The following is an 18,102-nucleotide window of genomic DNA, read 5'->3' as shown; positions in this document are numbered from 1 at the left end:
TTGATGCATGGAAGTCACTGCTTTCTGTCGCTGTGCTGCCTGGAAGGTTAATTAGTCAAACATTAGCACAAAATGTGAAATATTTAAAAAATATGTCCGTTTGTGTGTGTGTGTGTGTGTATGTGTGTGTGTGTGTGTGTGTGTGTGTTTGTGTGTGTGTATGTCTGTGTTTTGCAGCTGCAGGAGACCTGACTGTGTCTCTCCCAGATGGCCTGACCACATTGGATGGAATCCACCTGCAGTTGACGCCTGCCAACCTGGTTTGCCCCAATGTCCAGATCTCTGGCATCGATACCAGCAACATCAACAACATCACACTACAGGTTACACACACCTCCTACTGAGCCCTGTGTTACTGTCCATGTGTGTTGTCACCTTGATTTTGAATTGTCAGCCTACCTCTTGTCTATAGCTTCAGAATGATTTACGCTTATATACTTGTATATAATATTAATACGGATTATAAAGGACCACAGTAATTTATTGATCAAATATTTGGTTATAATTCTTTAATTTTATGTGGTCCTTTAATTACAAGGCTTCTAAGTCAATACCTGATTAAAAATAATGTTTTAATAATGTAAAGACTAGAGCCTCTTTATCCAATAGCACAACAAGGCTTTACCTCGTCTTTTCCTCTGTTTTATCATTTCATTCAGCAGAAGTCGGCTGAAGCAGTAGACGTTACAATTATTCTTTTGTAACATTTCATCCAAACCATTTCAATCAATTACTTAAACAAATTAGTTTGTGCAGAATGTTTTTTGGGTGTGTCGATGCATGATTAGCTTTTTAAAATCTCAATACAGGGCAGTGCATGTTTTATTTACACAACTATGAATACACAACAGCCCTCTCAACCTTGTCTTTTAACTAGATAGAGAGATAAAAGTTTTACGCTAATGAATTCACTAATGCACAGAAAATATGTACAAATATGAGCATTGAATTTCTATAGCCCCATAAGAGCACTAGAACAAGTATCAGCAGAGCTGCAGTATACAGAAGCCCATGATGAGTTTTCTTCAGTCGGCTGAAAAATAATAATAATAATAATGATAAATAAAAATGTAATTTTTGACATATCTGATCTGCACTTTGAGGTTGAAATCCACAGTTGGGGCAGGAGCTACTATATAACGTAACAATATATGCAGCTGTACTGCTGCACATTGTGTCAAAAAATGATAAATTGTGTTTGGCCACTGAGCTGAGCTTGGTCTCATGCACACCCAGGCACATAGTGAAGGCCGGTGAAGAGACAGACAGGTCCTTCAAAAACTTTATGGATTTTTGACGGTCCACTGGCCCACAGATGCGGCAGGATTTCTCCTACAGCTCCTGATGGCCAGTCTGACTATGACAGACGGGATCCCATTGTCAATGTGTTTGTGTGTGTGAGAGAGAGAGAGAGAGAGAGGACAGAGCAAGGCAAGGAGGGGCTGAGCAAATCAATATTCTGCACACAGCTCCACAATGAAAGTGTATAGTAAAAAAATATAACATCGATAAATGGCGGTCAGTGTCAATAAATCAAATAAATGAATGTATAGGGAACACTGACTAAAATACAGATTGATATAGAGTTCATATTAATGGCGCTCATCTTCAAGATAAATGTGATTTGATGTTCATTTCATCTCATGTCAGGAAATATATTTTCACACATGTAAGTTGTCAGAAGAGAATCAATGGGACTTTCCTGACTGATTCTCCCCACATTTTTCAAAAAGAAACCATCTAGCCTTAAGCTTTTGCTTTTTCCCCGACACATGTCCTGTGTCTCAACTTCAGCCTTCCTCTTTCATCTGAGGTAGAACTCTCTCTTCCAGATTGACCATGCCCTCCTCCAGCAGACCTTGCAGCAGGGCAGCCTCCTCTCTCATCCCCTGAGCGTTGACACTGGCCTGGTGTCCCACTCTGGCAGCCAGCTCATGTCCACCACTGACCCCTCGGTGTCCACCAATGTCGTCATCCACCCACTGACCAGCCTGGCCCTGCAGCCGTCCACCATCACACCTGCGCAGGTCACCATGGCCGGCCTATCTGAGCAGGATGCCGCAGGTATGTTTGCTGGGAGAAATTGAACAAGACACCTTCTGTCGTGAGCGGAATAACCGATGCATGCTATCCTGTTGGGTCCTGCAGGATCTCAGGACCTAAGCCATGTCATGAGCAGCTCTGGGCTGGTAGCCGGAGGCAGCAATGGTCAGGAGATCACGCTGACCATCAACAACTCCAGCCTGACACAAGCCCTAGCCCAGGTACAGGCCCAGGCCTCGGCTGCTGGTTCCAACACTGCAGCAGGAAACCCTCAAGAGATCACCCTCACCATATCAGGTATGGAGCATTTATACACCACAGGTTTATCAAAATAACGTGCAGTTACGTGGTTATATACTGTATAACTTGTAGAAAGAGTAGAAACAGACTATCAATAATAAACAAACAGATGAAATAAAAATTCTCTCAAGGATCAGTAACACATTCATTGATTTCCTCACAGGGCGAACAGGCCTGCAGCGAAAGAAAAAAACAAACCCAATAACAACTCACAGTTTTTTGTTTTTTTTTCATTTTGTAGCTTCTTCAAAATCCAGATTAAGCCTCAGTATTAGATGTTATGAGTGATACACCTTCCTCACAAGCCATTTTTCATGTACATCATCTTGTATCAGCTCAGGATCTAGGCTGTATCCACGGTGTAGATGAAAGTTGAGGCTGCTCGCCATAGATCATTCCTGCCCTGTCAGAGTGTTTCCCCTGGAAATGACTGGGTCTTTCTTTCATTCAGCATGCTGATATATTTATTGTATTGTGATTCAAATCCTTTGTGCTACCTTTGTGCAAAGGCAATAACAAACAATTCTTTTTTATAGCCTTATTTTTTGTTTTTCATATCTTGAAGCTGCACCAAGACCTTTTTTTTCATGAACTAGAGGAAGTGAAAAGAAATTAAGATAGTTTACAGTTCATGAGCCCAAGCAAAATACGTGAAGTCATTTTCAGTCTCTCAGTTTATCCAAATGTATGTATCCTTAAGCACAACTGGGAGATGCTCAGAACAACACCTTTCCTCTACATCTTATCCAAGCTTAATGGAAGTAAAAACAAAAGGAGCTTGAAATTTGAATCAGTGTGAAAACCATTACTTATTTTCTGGACTAAAAATGTCTTTATTTGCCATCCTGTTGCAGGTCAAGATCTGCTCCCCCAGCATAGCAACCCTAATGGTGCCGAGATGAACGGCAGCATGAGGCTGGCATCACCGCTCAGCAGCCACCCCACCAGTGCAACTTTGACCATCACCAATGACCACCTCCTACCTCAGAGCCCCGCCAACACTGGAATGGCAGGTGAGGACTGGAATACAAATGTCTGTTTGTATCTAAATGGGCAGAAGAATATCTTTGTGGAAAGTCAGTGAGTATATTCGAATCATCTTCAGTCCCCGAAGCAACTGTTATGTCTTGCAGAGCTGCTTTTGTTTCAAATATTTTTATTATGAAGCAGCTACTTGCATGGATAACCACAACTGGTGATTCCGTGCTTCTTATGTATAATCAAACAATAAATACGAACATGTAGGAGAAAAAAATAAAAAATAAAAATAAAATAAAATAATAAGATGAAGAAGAAAAAAGAAAAACAAACAAATAAATTAGACAAAACACTTGCAGAGCTGCTTTTGAGATAGACAGTGAAAGGCTGGTTCCTCTGCTCACTCTGTGCAGATCTCATCTTTGATGCGTTTAACTTGGGGTCATTAAGCCACAGCAAGATACATGCTGACAGTAGCACTCCACATGTTGAAAATGAAACAACTTTTTTCTTCATCTTTTATAAAACTTTTTATTACTTTGTTTCGGCTTATTGTATTCTGCTTTTTGGACTCTTTTAGCATGCATTTACATAAAAGCTTCCTGCAGGAGAGGTCAGTCTCACTTTGTTTTTCAAGTTTGCCAGACATCAGTGAGCCTTCACTTTCTTTCACTAACAGTGAAATATTGCACCACTAACTTAAGACCAGGTCTTTGTTGGTCAATCCAAGAATCGCTTTCCGCTGCCTCAGGATAGCAATGCACCAACAATGTGCCTGACCTCACCTCATTTTAAGACCAACACGCCCATGGGCGTTTTTGCTATTTGAACAACGTGGGCGCTAGATGGGAAATGACAACTGAGTTAATCTGAAACAAGCGAAGACACTTACGTTGTGCTTCGTGCCGCTCTGTGCCGGGTGTAACATAGGGCCCTACACAGGATCACTTTGTGACAGTAAGCAAATACATTTCACTCTTGAAATGTGCTTGCTTGTACCTGGAGAGTGCTTCCACACGCAGTTACCCCAGGAGACTATAAAATAATGTATCTAATGTAACTTAATTACCTTCTGCTGGCCTATTTAAAATAAAAAAATAAATAAAAAGATTTATCTCTTTAAGATAAAATTGATGTGAAGTCTCCTGGAAATTCATGGCTACAAATAAACCAATCCCTCTCTTCCAGTCAGCTTTTCTCACAATAACTAACATTAACACAAAAGCCATCTTTGACCTGTCAGCCTCTGTGACCTGCTCCACTCACTGATAACACCACTTAACTCAAGTCCAGCACCTAAAGCCAATAGTATGGCTGCAAAGTGGGAGATGCTCAGCTGGCTGTTGCGCAATTATCACCCTAACAACCCACTTGAGCAGCACTGATTAAATTGCCACCTATTTGATGGAATGAGCATGCATGATAAGTGGGAGGTCTTTGTCTTTGCTGCTGTAACCAGCGTAATCACTCCCAACATGTAGGGAATCAGTCAGCACGTAGGCCGAGTCTGACCTGTTGCTGCTTTAAACTACAAAGAATAGATCACATTAACAGAAGGAGTGAGCTCTCTCTCTGTATAGAAGTGACCAAACACAAAGCCTTTTCTGTTAGGTGGAGAGTAAAGAGTGGAGATCACCAAAACAGGTTCTTCATATACAGAGGATGCATGACAGGTGAATGGGTAGATTCTAGTTCACTCACATTTTTAGCCAGTACAAGAGTGAATGTGAATAATGGGAGTTGCTCAACTTTAGCTCATATTCCTTTAATGGTTGAAGAGGAGCTTTTTCCTTGCCTCTGGCACCAGTGATAGATCCCAGGGTAAAACTAAGGCATTGATGGAGAGGCTAAAACAGTCGCTCTCCATCAGTGCCCTTTTCATGAAATGGTATGCTAAGGTGTGTGCCCCCCACTACAGAGTCATCAAAGTATGGGGGGGGGGGGGGGGGTGAAGGTAAAATAGCTACAAAATAGACTTTCAAGGATGAATAAGGCCCTGGCCCAGCACATCACACAGAAATGCAAAAATGGCTGCATTGCAAAATTGACACCAAAAGATCAGATCAGTGAATCCTTCTCCGGCACTGCAGTCTGGCTGTTCACTGAGCCCCTCCCTGATTGCTGTGAAGCTTTCCATTCTCACAAGCTTTTTACAGTGATAATGAATGTTGGCAGATTTACCAGTCGAGTCATTTTTGAAACAGTTGGTGTTTCACACAGATGTAAACAAAAGCAGTGTTCTGAATTCCAGCCAGTGACCATCTTTCATTTATTTATTTCTGGAATGATTTTTTTTTGCAGATTAATGATAAGCTAGCACGCTAGTTAGCCAGGAATTCTAACCTTTGCAAACTTTAAAGAAGACAAACACAATTTTTCTGTTGCATTTTGGTAAATAATACAACCCTGTCATTTCTAGTGGGCTGAAATACATACTGCACTATGGACAAAGCTGAGCCTTGGAATATTAGTTGTTAGCTGAGGAACACATCTCTATTCTCTTTCTCTTTCATCTTTTAGTGTTATAGAAGACCTTGATTGCAGTGCAGATGTACAGTATACGGTGCACAGTGTGTATCACTAAAATGTTAGATATGTATAAATAAAAAAATAAAAAAAAACAGGTTAGACAGACTACATTGAAAATACAGGCCTCAAAGTGCAGCACCAGTGGAACCAAAGTGAGTCCACCTGAGACAGTGCAACAAAAGTTATTGCACCCATGATTTCCACTTAGGTCTAAATGCATGAACAAGGTTAGAAAATAACCTGTGAACATCACAGTTTTCTCAGTTTTGTCAGTCTGAGTTGTGTCTAATGCAACATGGCTCCACATGGTGAAGATATACCTGGACATATTGTGCGACGGCCCGGCCAGGACCACCACAGTGAATGGAGAGTTCCAACCGTTACACATGGAGGTGGGAGTGTGCATCAGTGCAAAGGGTGTAGGGGTGATGACATTAATAGATGACGCTATGAATGTAAGTTTGTTTACCCAAAGACTGAATGAAGAGATGACTCCCAGTCTCTGGAAGCTCGGCAGGAGAGGAATTTTCTAACATGACAATGATCCCAGACACACTGTAAAAATCACACAAGAGTTTGTGTAAAGAAACAAAGTGTAAACATTGATCGGTTGGAATCTTTGGAGTATTTTAAAGCAGATGATAGAGCAAGAAAACCCCTCCAGCAAAGCGCAGCTGAAAAGAATCATCTGTGAAGAATGACAAAACATCCCTGCACAGATTTGTGTTAGAAATAAAGGTGGACATACAGTTGGTTCTTTAATATGGACCTTTCATTAAAATTTGATAAGTGAAACATTTCTAAATTTGCTTCATCTTGCTTTGACACTTTTTAAAACAAATGAAATTGTATGAATTGGACAGGATTTCTAATTACTAAACATCTTAGAGATACTGTGCAAGGGTACTGTACATGCATCTATCAGGAGGGTGTACATTTGAGTTTGCAAACTCTATAAGTGAATCATTGTCATTTAATAATTGTGCTGACCAATCGGTGATAAGGAAGTGAAGGGAGTGAAGTGAGCAAATATGATTTGTTCTGTCTTCTTGATTGTTCTTTTGACAGCTGCACTTGTCACCTAGAAACTTAATCGAATTTCCAGTCTCATCTCTCTCTCTTCATTACCCGCCTCTCACAGCTCGAGAGGAAACATTCCCATTCCCCTTGCTTCACAGAGACGCAGAGAGCATCTCTGCTGTAGTTGATTAGACTGTCGCTCTGTATGCAAATACAGTTCAACCTGCACTTTGACTGATAAATTGTATGGGACCCATATTGGCCTTGTTATTAAGTTCAAATATTGGCCACTGTTGTTCACTCCTAATATAATGGAAGTCCCTCTCTGACTGAACCATGTGTGTTACTATTTTAGTCAGGGAGCAGTAAGCACTGAAAGGGCCTTTAGCCAGCTGGTCGCAGCAAGTATAAATTTTGTGGTCATTACGACAATCCCTGCACTGCAGCCACTGGTCCAAAGTTTAACTTGCATTGTAGCCTGTAACCAGATTGGCAGTTTCATACATAATATGGGCCAGTGGTCCGTCAAAAAATCCATTAAATTTGTACCGGTCCTATCCGTCTCTTTACTGCTCCTCTCCGTGTGCCTGTCATTCACACGTGTTAAAGGACTGTGCTCACTGACATATGTGATCAAAAAAATTTTTAAGGTTAAATTTACCACTTTTCATATCATCACAAATGTATTACCTAGCCCCATTTCCAGCAAATACACGGTCTGCATTCAAATTCTGCACAGAGCACACGGTCCCCACAGTCTATATACAAGATTGGCCACAGTGGAAATGTAGTCACTCCACACTTGAAGTGGAGTGTGGCAGTAAAAAGTCAAATCAATTTAACCCAGCTCTCTTTCTTCGACTTATCAGTGACCAGCCTGCCACCTAGCACCACCCTGTCACATACTGCTGCGTCCCAGAGCCTAGTGATGTCACCAGGAGGCGTGGCCAGCGATGGCAGTGTCACACTAACCCTTGCTGATGCACAGGGTATGCTGGATGGTGTCACTCTAAACCTCAATGCACAGGTAAAACATTAAAAATCCAGTGATTTAATTAAGAGTGTGTGAAGATCAAACTGAACCTCATGTCGTTTGTCAGCTGCCTTATGAGAGTTTCCTTTGATCCTCAGGGTCAGACATTTCCTGCTGTGCTGAATGACCCTGGTCTGCCGGGGCAGTCAGCCAGCTCAGGCCAGCAGGTCATCCTGGTCAGCCACCATTCCCAGTCTGCAAACGGAGCGTCTGACAATGGATATAATGTGAGTGTGTTTGTCCTGTGTGTTCATATCTAGGGGAGGAGCTGCCAAACAAAGGCGGAAGTAGGTTTTGCGTTGACAAATTGAGCAAATACTTAAGATGGCAACACAATAATTGACAGTGATGGATTATGTGTCTTGAGAAAATAAGTGTCTATCAGTATGAATGGGGGTGAGGGGACGGGGGGATGTAAGAACACATTCATCAACCAAAAACTTTGTATTTGTGTGGCAATATGCACCATGAGTTGTCAAGACTTTAGACTTTAGGTGTACTTTAATGCAAGACCAGACTCATGGAGCTACCATCATGCACCGGAAGCTTAAATAATCTGCGTCTTTTTGTGTTATTCAGATTTCTGACGATGGGCACAAGGGTGGGAAGGATACCCAAACGGAGGGCGACAATCGGAACCAGTGTTACTACTGTAATCAGGTGTGCCAGAACGCCAACACACTGCGACGCCACTGCAGGCAAGCTCACGGCAAGGACCGCTGTCACGTCTGCAGCCTCTGCAACAAGGCTTTCAAGCGAGCCACACACCTGAAGGTAACATCTCATGTAAACACATCAGACTCTCATGTTTAACAGCTTAAATTTAAGCTATTGGTGGCTTATATTTAATGCTGATACCCATTCAACTACTGCTTCCTCTCCCTAAGAACAAAGTGGCTGCTTATTTAAAGATGAATTTAGCATTGTATATGAATGAATACAAATTATGAATGAAACTCTGAGTCTTATGAAAACAATAAGTCAACTCTCACAACACAAATCTCTCTTTTTAGTATTCAGTGCCTCAATTTCATGCTGAAAAATTATAGATTCAAAGAGTCAGTGAGGAAAAGGACACCATTATCAAAGTGTATGAAGCAAAACTATGGGTAATTCATCAAGCGGATTTCAGATGGACCCTCAACAACAAAACAAAACACTTTAACTGAGAAGAGTTTTACAGCCAAATTAAGGAGAGGAGCATGTGTGCTTCTCTTTTCTCGCGATCCTCTTCATGCGGTTGAGACAATCAAGCACATAAATGTCGAGGCTCTCAGATGAGGAGGACGGAGGAGGAGGAGGATATGGCTTTATACACAGGCTCTTTCTCCACCACATGTCATGTTTCTGAGAAAAAGGCCATTGTGCCATTGGCTTTTACATTAGTAAATGTGCCTCGACATGGAGAGCAGTAATTGTCTCTTATAAAAGTAATGACAATGAGATTAGGTAGATGTCACGGTGAGAGTGGCCGAGCTCCATCCTCTCCAGGCCCCCGGGCTTCTCATTAGTCTGCAATGAGAACTCTGATGTTGATTTTCGATTTTTTAAAAAGGCCCAGTGGTGGGAAAGATAAATTGGTAGTGCTGTTATTTTTCATTTTGTTGGTCTGTGGATAATAATTTTGCTATTTAATTATAGCCAGACAGCCAAAACCTTGGCTTTAAAGTTTTGGAACACAGAAAAATAATTAATTGCAGGCCTTTCTGCTCGACAGGCAGTGCTACATAGGTTAGGGAACATTAATAGGCTCTCACAGGGAAAAGCTGAGTATTTTACATCAAATGAGCCTGACAGCCAGATAAATTAAGGACATGGTGCGTCGGCCCTCTGTGATGAATCGCATTGTCTCCAGCTTCAGACTCATTTTTGCAATTACCTGGCCACTTCAAATTATATCTATTTTTCATTGTTTTTATTATCTGCAAGAATATGCACATAAACATAACATGCATTTGTTGAATTTGTTTTAAATTTTTGTTGTATATTTTTGACATATATGAATTTTTTCAAAGGAATAGCTCAACATTTTTTGAAAAGAGAAGAGCTGACACATATTTTATTGTGGCCGTGGTGAGTAAAGCAGAAAGGGAAACCCATTTGAATGTTGTTGTGTTTTTTTAATCAAAGTTTTAATGTTTTCCCTAAACTTACCCAAGGCACTTTTAATAAACACTGGCTCCACAATGACCCCAACACCCTCCAGACTTTATTTCCTTATAAACTTGATGCAGTTACAGAATCTGCATTTTAGCCCTTTTCCCTATCAACAATCTTATTATGGTATTGTTGCCATTCACTTTTTTCTGCACTCATGCTTTGTGCTGCCCAGTATTGAGTGCAGTGCTGCTGCAGGTTAAGTTTTACCATTGTCGTCTTAGTACATTTCACTGATATTTCAGTCCCTACTGAATTTCATATCCCTGACACAATACATGAACCAAGATTGTTTTTGTCAGCATTGAAAAGGCTCTGTTTGTTCACTGTTACACCTTTGATGATTTGAAATACCAGAATGAGTAGTATGCGAGCCAGTGTAGTAGGCTGTGGCTAGATTCCCATTTTGAGAAATTGATGGGAAAGACAGCCACTCATAAAACATTAAAATTTCAAATATTGATCTTTACAAAGTTCAAGTCAATGCCACTTGACTGCTTGAATATAACAATCGATATATTTAAGATTTCAGACCATTCTGTTTTTCCAAGACCATTTTTGTAACCTGTGTTGTTAGATTTTACCATAGTACTAAAGCCAGTATTTCAGTATTAGCTTATCCAGCTGATTATTTTCTCAATTAAGCAAAAATCATGGGAATTTCTCAGTCTAAAATGGCATCTTGAAAATGGCTTGTTTGCAACAATAAGTCTGAAACCTAAAGAAATCAGGATTACTATCATACATGACAAAGATAAGTAAAAGTAAGAGTAAAAGATTTATGAATATAGTCTAAAATGTTTTTTTGTTGAACAACTAATCAGTTTATAGCAGTGAATAGCAGTTTTACCTGTTTGAAATTGATGATGTACAATTTGTAAAGTGACCATTCAGTGGACATAAAAGATATACATATAATATTTTGCCTGTCAAGCATAAGATATTTGATTGTAATAAAATATTCAAGTCAGTCATCAAAAAAACACATATAAATAGTCATTTAGGTTATGTAATGTCAGATCCAAAGGGACAAGCACAAAATTAAAGATTTAAACGAGCATTTTCTCAAAGTGACCCATTTCTATACATTTTCACGTTTTCATTTTTCAACATATCACACCAGCAATAGAACACATCATTAGCAACTTTAGAAACGGAAAAGAAATTAAAGAAACACAAGAGAAAAAGAAAAGACAAAGTGTCAAATTAAAGTTTCTTTATGAATGATCGGGGTGTCCAGACTCTCCAGAGTCGCTCAGTACAAACAATGTCAGTTCCACCAAGGGCAAAATGATGGAAATCTCTAGTCCTAGTCACATTGTAGGAGAGGGATTTTGTGTGCTTAACTGCAATGGTGAAATTTATTTTTTGGATCTGTCACAGGAACATGAACGGGTGCACCAGCCGGGCCCTTCGCCCAGCTCCCAGAAACCGAGAGTCTTCAACTGCTCCTCCTGCGTGAAGGCCTTCGCCAAGCGTAGCCAGCTGGAGAGACACAACCGAACACACACAGGTAAGAGGATTATGGTTTGCTCTGTAAATAAAATGCATAAAATCCACCATTTTATAATTATCTTTCACTACCTATGCAGCCCAGAAGTGTCTATTAAATAAAGTAATTACGAAATAAATAATCATATGAAGACATTCTGACTTTTTAGTTCACAATTTATTTATTATATTTTATATGTTTATACATTTTGACTATTTATTTGATAATGTCTTATTCATTTAATATTGAACACTTTGAATAATACAGGATAACATTTCATAATCTGGTTTCATACATCTGTGAGTGAATGAAGAGAAACGTTTCACCACAATGGAAACATGTAGGTCAGATATGTAGTATGTTTTATCATGGGTGTATCAACATGCTCATGATAAAATGTTGAACTGACAGGTCGCAAAAAAAAAAGAGTTTTGAAATCACTTCAGTGTTGTAAAATTCCTCATTTTACTCAGGGAAATTAAATGCCTTCCAATGCCCTCCCACCCAAAGTAATTATTCAGTCATAAAAACCAAGTTAAATGAGTCCAAATCAACAAAGAGTCCCGACACAGTCCTGAACTAAATGGTGAAAAAAAGAACTGGATGTAAAAGCAGGATCCTTCTCTCAATGTGATATTTAGCAGCTGTCAGCTTTCTCTTACACACTCATTAATTCATGCATTCATATAGACACAGCTACCAAGCAGCTAAATGCCTTGAATGTCTCATCTCTCTGTGAAATCCTAGGCAACCAGACACGCTTATCAGCCCTGTACGTAAAGAAACAATTCTGTTGGCCTGTTTACCATTTGAATAGACTCATTTAAATGCTGCTAAGGAAGATTCTGATTGGACCTTTTTTATTCTGGTTTATCTCACAACCTTGTGGTGTTTGTTTTTCAGTCTTTTCATTCTAACCAACACTGAAAAAGTTGCAAGGACAAAAAACATGTGCACCCCCCCCTTCCATCCTTAGCTTTAGCCTGATGTTTATAGCTGCTTGTTCACTCACATTTACAGCTCTAGATCTGGGGTGGGGGCTTTGTTTTTCACAAAGATCTGTTTTTGAAGTGCAAAGATTTGTGACTTAGGTGAGTTATCCCTGCAGTATGAGCTAAAAAGGGCTTGCTTCTGTTTGCAAGTGTGTCTGCTTTGGCATTTTTATGTCAGAGGATGTTACAGTGACATCCAGTAGCTAAAGTGTCCCTGCTGTGATGTTTGTCTCAGCAGGAAACAGAATTGCCTTATATACAGTATACTGTATGTTACTAATTTAAGAATGTAGCAACTGATTGGATAAAGTATAGAATTAGTGATACTGCAGTTTTGATATTTCTTCATAATAAAAACCAGAACAAAACCTTAGATAATATTGAATACTACAGATGAAACATGTAAGCAAAGGTTTAAAGACCATGTGGGACATTCGGAGTTCTGATAAGCACAATTAGGTGGACTGGCGGACAGTATGCCTTTATAATTTTAGAATAAAGACCAAAGAGAACACGACCTTCGGAGAAAAAAAGCAGCGTTCTATTTCCCACATCAAAGGCCATACATGTAATGTGCGGCTCATGTTTAGACCATCACCTAATAGCAAAATAGATCACAAGACGAGACGTGTAAACAACTTCTTGGGGGAAAGGAAGTTCAGGAACAACAACAATGGAAAGCAAATTAATTATATCAAAGTTCAGTACCATATGTCACAATTATTTTGAAGGTGGTTTCATAATGTGGTAAAATGCTAATTGCAGCAGATGAAAACTAACCGTTGGTCTGTGTATCTTGCAGGCGAGCGCCCCTTCAAATGCAGTCAGTGCGACAAGGCCTTCAACCAGAAGAGCGCTCTGCAGGTCCACATGGTCAAACACACTGGAAAGAAGCCCTTCAAGTGTGAGGTGTGCAGCATCAGGTTTACGCAGAAGAGCAACATGAAACACCACATGAAGAGATCCCATGGCTACGGTGAGCAGCTGACTGGCATCACACTAGTGCACACACACACACACACACACAAACACTTGGATGCACAGGCAGCTGTTTGTGCAGCTGTGCAACAAAAGAAAGTAATCATCTCTGTATTGTCTCTCTGTCAGCTTAGTTCACTTTCACTCAGGAACAGTATTTCCAAGAGTATCGGGGTGGATGAGCATTTTATAATGAAGTCCCCTTTTCCACCTCGTGACGTTTGTGTGTGTCTCCCACAGCCATCACACACGGTTTGCGTAATTCTGTATTTTGGACATAATACACACAACGCTGTCAGCACAGCTTCTTCCTTGATAACAGCAGATACATGTTGTGAATGTGAGGCCATTACTTCTTCCCGACAGCTTTGGTCAAGATTTAAGCTGTGGCTCCCGAGTGCGGCCAACACACACTCACATTGTTATTCATTTCATTCAAACATCCCACCTCAGAGCCTGGCAGGCTCCTATTGAAGATGACCTGAGGAGGAGAACAATGCCAACAGAGCTGTTCCTACTCCACAAAAGCTTCCTCTCAGGTCCCCACGCTGGCTGGGTGTAGATTATTTAAAAAGTCATGTCTGAAAGACTGGCTTCTGTTGTGTCGCTGGGAATAAGGTCCAGACTGAAGACTACACTTTTCACTTTTTCAAGGGTTCCTGTTGCCACTCAAATCCTGCAATACCTGTAGAAAGTAATACTTATGTTTCCAGGTCAGATAATGTTTCACAAATGTGTAAAAATATTGTTAAACCGCTGGAAAAGACACTCAGTTTTTTTATATACGACTTTGATGTGGCTACAAGGTTGCACAGACAGTATCCCAGCTGGGGCAACACACTTAAAAGTTGAACAGTAAATTACTTTTTTGATCAGAGATCAGACATATGGAGAGTACAGACTTCACAGTTAACGCTTCCTGATGTGACAGCATACTAAAGTGGGACTGAACAGACAGCTTGTCTTTGTTGTGGAAGTCAGGCTCCTCACTGATGTTGCCGTGCAAAATCTCTCATCAACATCTTTGAAGCAGTTTGAAGCCTCTGCGGGAGCAAGTGACTGAGGTAACACAAATTAGAATTTGTCTTTATTATAATTTTTTATGTCCTCACAGGTTTTTACCAGTTTTCAGCCACAGTAGCAGCATGGCTCTAGGAATCTAAAATATTTCAGCCACTATTTGCTCGATTGCAATGAAACTTTGTGCAGACATTCATGAGGATGAATCCAACGCACTTTGGTGATTGATCCTCAGACTTATTGGACTTCCATGATATTTGGTACAGAAAGCCATGTCACTTTGGTGATCCTCTGACTTTTCATCTAGTGCCAGCATAAGGTTCACATTGGTGATGAACGGGTTGCAGTTGTATCCACGGGCAGTGCAGTTAAACCGTGGATCATGCGGGCCACAAAAATTAACTTCTTGATAAACAGCATACATAATATATAATGTGTGAGGAAAATATTAATTACATTCTCTAAAATGTGAACATATTTTAAGATTAATTTTGTACAGGCACAAATTAGACTGTTTGGACTGCTGAACTTGTTATGATTTATTATTTATCTTGGCGGTGAGACATTATTATGAGCTTTTAAGTAGTTTGGGTTTTAGAAGTAGCAGTGACATTCAGAATTGAAGTTTGAATTGATTAAAAGTGTCAGTCTGTGTTCAGGCTATTGTGGAAATACCTGTTGCCACCAAATAAAAGGAGAACTTCTACTTTAAATAAATGTTAGTTTATTTAAAGCAGCCTACATCGGTTTAATATGTTACTATGTCATCACGAAATCCCACTGAGAAATAATAGTAATGTGTGATCAGGTTCAGATCTCTAAATCATTAACAATAATTTTGTTTATGTATGCATGTGAGTAACTAGCTCGTATTCTGGGTTTTTAGAGAAATGTGTCGGATGGATTTCCATGAAACATGGTACACACATTCATGTTCCCCGCATAACTATGCTGGTCCCTTAACATTTCTTCTAGCGCCATCATCATCGTCAAAATGTCAATTTGTCCAATACAATGATTTATGCCATGAGCATTTAGCTAATCTCAGCACAACTCGCCTCACAGAGTCATTAGCATCGTTTTAGCATTTTAGTCTTGTTTTTGTATGAATTGTTTAAAAAAGTAATTAGAATCTGTAGATACACACTAGGAATAATATGATAATGACTATTTACCATATCTATATTATTACTATCTACCATTATTTGCTGTATTTGTGATCATTAAAAAAAAAAAAAAGATTACATCCCTGGAATACACAGTCCAAAAGTCTGAGAGCACGTTCCCGTTCACTTGAATGAGAAAGTTGTTTCAGACGTTTGGACCACAATCTCTCACTATTTTCAAAGAAGTATGGTCAACTGTACACTGCCATTTAGCTTTGAACCATAGTTTGGCAAGAATTCCTTGGAAATAACAGGACCTCAGTCATTGTAGGCATGATCACTCAAGGACTAACTATTTCAAGCTCAAATTAATCATTGATATTTCTTTGTCTCCATTTGTGTTGCTGTTCATTTTGTTTGTCCTCATCAAAGAGAAAGATTTCTATTAAAGAAGGATTCAAAGCATCGTGCAACTTAATGAATACGTGTTTGAAGTATTTCAGATACAGCGAGGAAAAATAGAGGGAGATAATTAAATGACTCCCACTGTAAAACTCAATTCAGAGTGTGGCCTGCAGCAATAGAAAAAGCTGAACCTCTCAGCCACTGCCAAAGTGACTTATTATTGTTTTGTGCTCAAGTTATTTTAAGCTGAATGTACTGTGACACATAGCTCATGCCATATTTACAACTCACAATGAGCATCTTCCACATCTGTCAGGTCTCATTATACAGTTTGTGTAATAGACATGGTGGTTTCCGAAGAAAGAGCCAATAGGAAGGATGTGAGATATTAAAATGAGTGTTGGAGGAGTGAGGGAGGGAGGAGTGCTTTTTTGACAGATGGTCTCATTTGCATGACAGCCTCTGGCAAACTGAATACAGAATCAGAGCTGCTGGTTCTGCTCTGTAAATGCGTGTTAACAGGCTTTTCTTCTGGTTTACAAAGCACTGTTTTTACCCATCACAGGGAGTATTTGAGTTCATGACAGTCATTCTTCACTTTTCTCTCTTTCTCCCTCCAGGTCAGATCCAGGAAGTGTCCCTGGGCCAAGAAGAAACGGCACCTCAGGTGGAGGTCACCCCTGAACTCGACCTGGAGGTTGTTCCTGAATCATCCGGAGATTGGCAAAATGTCTTCCCCTGACCACAAACCAGGAGTCCCAGGAGTCAGAAAGCACTGTACAGTGTACTAAGCACTGATTTTTGTTCAACAACTAAACAACAAAGCTTTGCCAAACATATTCCTCCTCTAAAAAGGGTTAGTAAACATTTTCCATATGCTCCACTGTATATTGAGGGCTTTTTCTCTAGTTGCTGTCCCTTTCTGTTTGTCCAAATTAGCAGTGAAGTAAGGGGAGCCTGGTTCCCTCTGATTGGCTTAATGACTTGTATCTGTTTTGCTACTGTCTGATTGTTATCAACATGATAACCTCCGGAGAGGTTTGGCACAATAAACGCAGGCATCCCAGAGGATTCTCCAACCAGGAGACGCAGGTCCCTCTAGCGCTGAACCTGTCGGAAAGAGAGGAAACTGAACTGTGTGAAAAAGCTCCCCAAAAACAAGGTGTCTTGTGTCTCGTGTCTTCATTATTGCTCCGCTCACAGGGACGTACGCGTAGCTGCAAACTACTCTACTGCTGTCATCACTTCAAAAGCAACTGTGGAACAGCACATAACACAGAAATCATTTTTCACTGGTTTATGAGAAATCTGTCTTTTTTTAATTATGTTGTTTTTTTTACTTATTTATACTGTACATATTTCATCTTGAAATGAAACGTCACTTGCAGTTTGTTACATATGTTTTAGCGAGAAAGCAGCGCCACACATGTCTGTAAAGATTGCCAGTGAGCTGTGAGGACACTGTTCTGGGTTTGATGCTGTTGCAGCTTTTTGACTGAACATGTCAACATTGCATTTCCTGTTGTTGTATCATTTAAAACCGCAACACAGACATTGTCTGTACAGTAGTTCATTTTGTAAAAAGTGTAGTTAGATTGTGTATATTTTCTGATGAACTGCCACAACATGGGGTTGTTGGAAATATGTAATTTGGACATAATGTTGAAGTTGTTACGAAGCAAATCCGATGTACAGATAATAAGCTGTTTTTTCCCTCTTTTTTGCAGTTGTATTTTCTATTGTCCATAATAAATTAAGAAGATTAAAGTAATTTTTCTACTAACTTAAGCTCTTTTCTTTTTATTGCTTAGTGCCTTAATTATTACAATAGAAATGATGTTTAATTTCCTTATTTCGAACATGCACTTATTCACTGTCTCACTGAAAGTGAGATGAGACGATACATCTGTGTGTTAAAGGTCCCCTGTGGAGTTCCTGACAACCAGTAGGAACAATGTGGGTCCCTGTTCGGTTTGTATTGCGGGTACGCTGGTGTTCAAGTGGTTTCATGCTATTTTGCTAGTTGACAGCTGGCAATGATAGTGTGCA

The 18,102-nt window shown here is 39.9% G+C and overlaps 1 protein-coding gene across 1 annotated transcript in view; it reads left to right on the top strand.

Moving 5' to 3' along the window:
- Positions 1-17,836, top strand: part of LOC111658142 (zinc finger protein 236) — a 54,367-nt gene extending 36,531 nt beyond the window's left edge. The window contains exons 23-32 of the mRNA XM_023410559.2: positions 178-323; positions 1,833-2,064; positions 2,149-2,340; positions 3,198-3,356; positions 7,740-7,897; positions 8,002-8,130; positions 8,483-8,677; positions 11,444-11,573; positions 13,347-13,520; positions 16,674-17,836. Of these exons, the coding sequence (XP_023266327.2) occupies positions 178-323; positions 1,833-2,064; positions 2,149-2,340; positions 3,198-3,356; positions 7,740-7,897; positions 8,002-8,130; positions 8,483-8,677; positions 11,444-11,573; positions 13,347-13,520; positions 16,674-16,795 (1,637 nt within the window). The 3' untranslated portion in view covers positions 16,796-17,836. The remainder of the gene's footprint in view (positions 1-177; positions 324-1,832; positions 2,065-2,148; positions 2,341-3,197; positions 3,357-7,739; positions 7,898-8,001; positions 8,131-8,482; positions 8,678-11,443; positions 11,574-13,346; positions 13,521-16,673) is intronic.
- Positions 17,837-18,102: the final 266 nt, after the last annotated feature.

This window comes from Seriola lalandi, unplaced genomic scaffold, assembly GCF_002814215.2.
Source record: "Seriola lalandi dorsalis isolate HSWRI2012SDOR001 ecotype SW California unplaced genomic scaffold, Sedor1 jcf7180002054425, whole genome shotgun sequence".
NCBI classification, from domain to species: Eukaryota; Metazoa; Chordata; class Actinopteri; order Carangiformes; family Carangidae; genus Seriola; species Seriola lalandi.
This window is presented reverse-complemented; position numbering and strand designations above follow the sequence as displayed.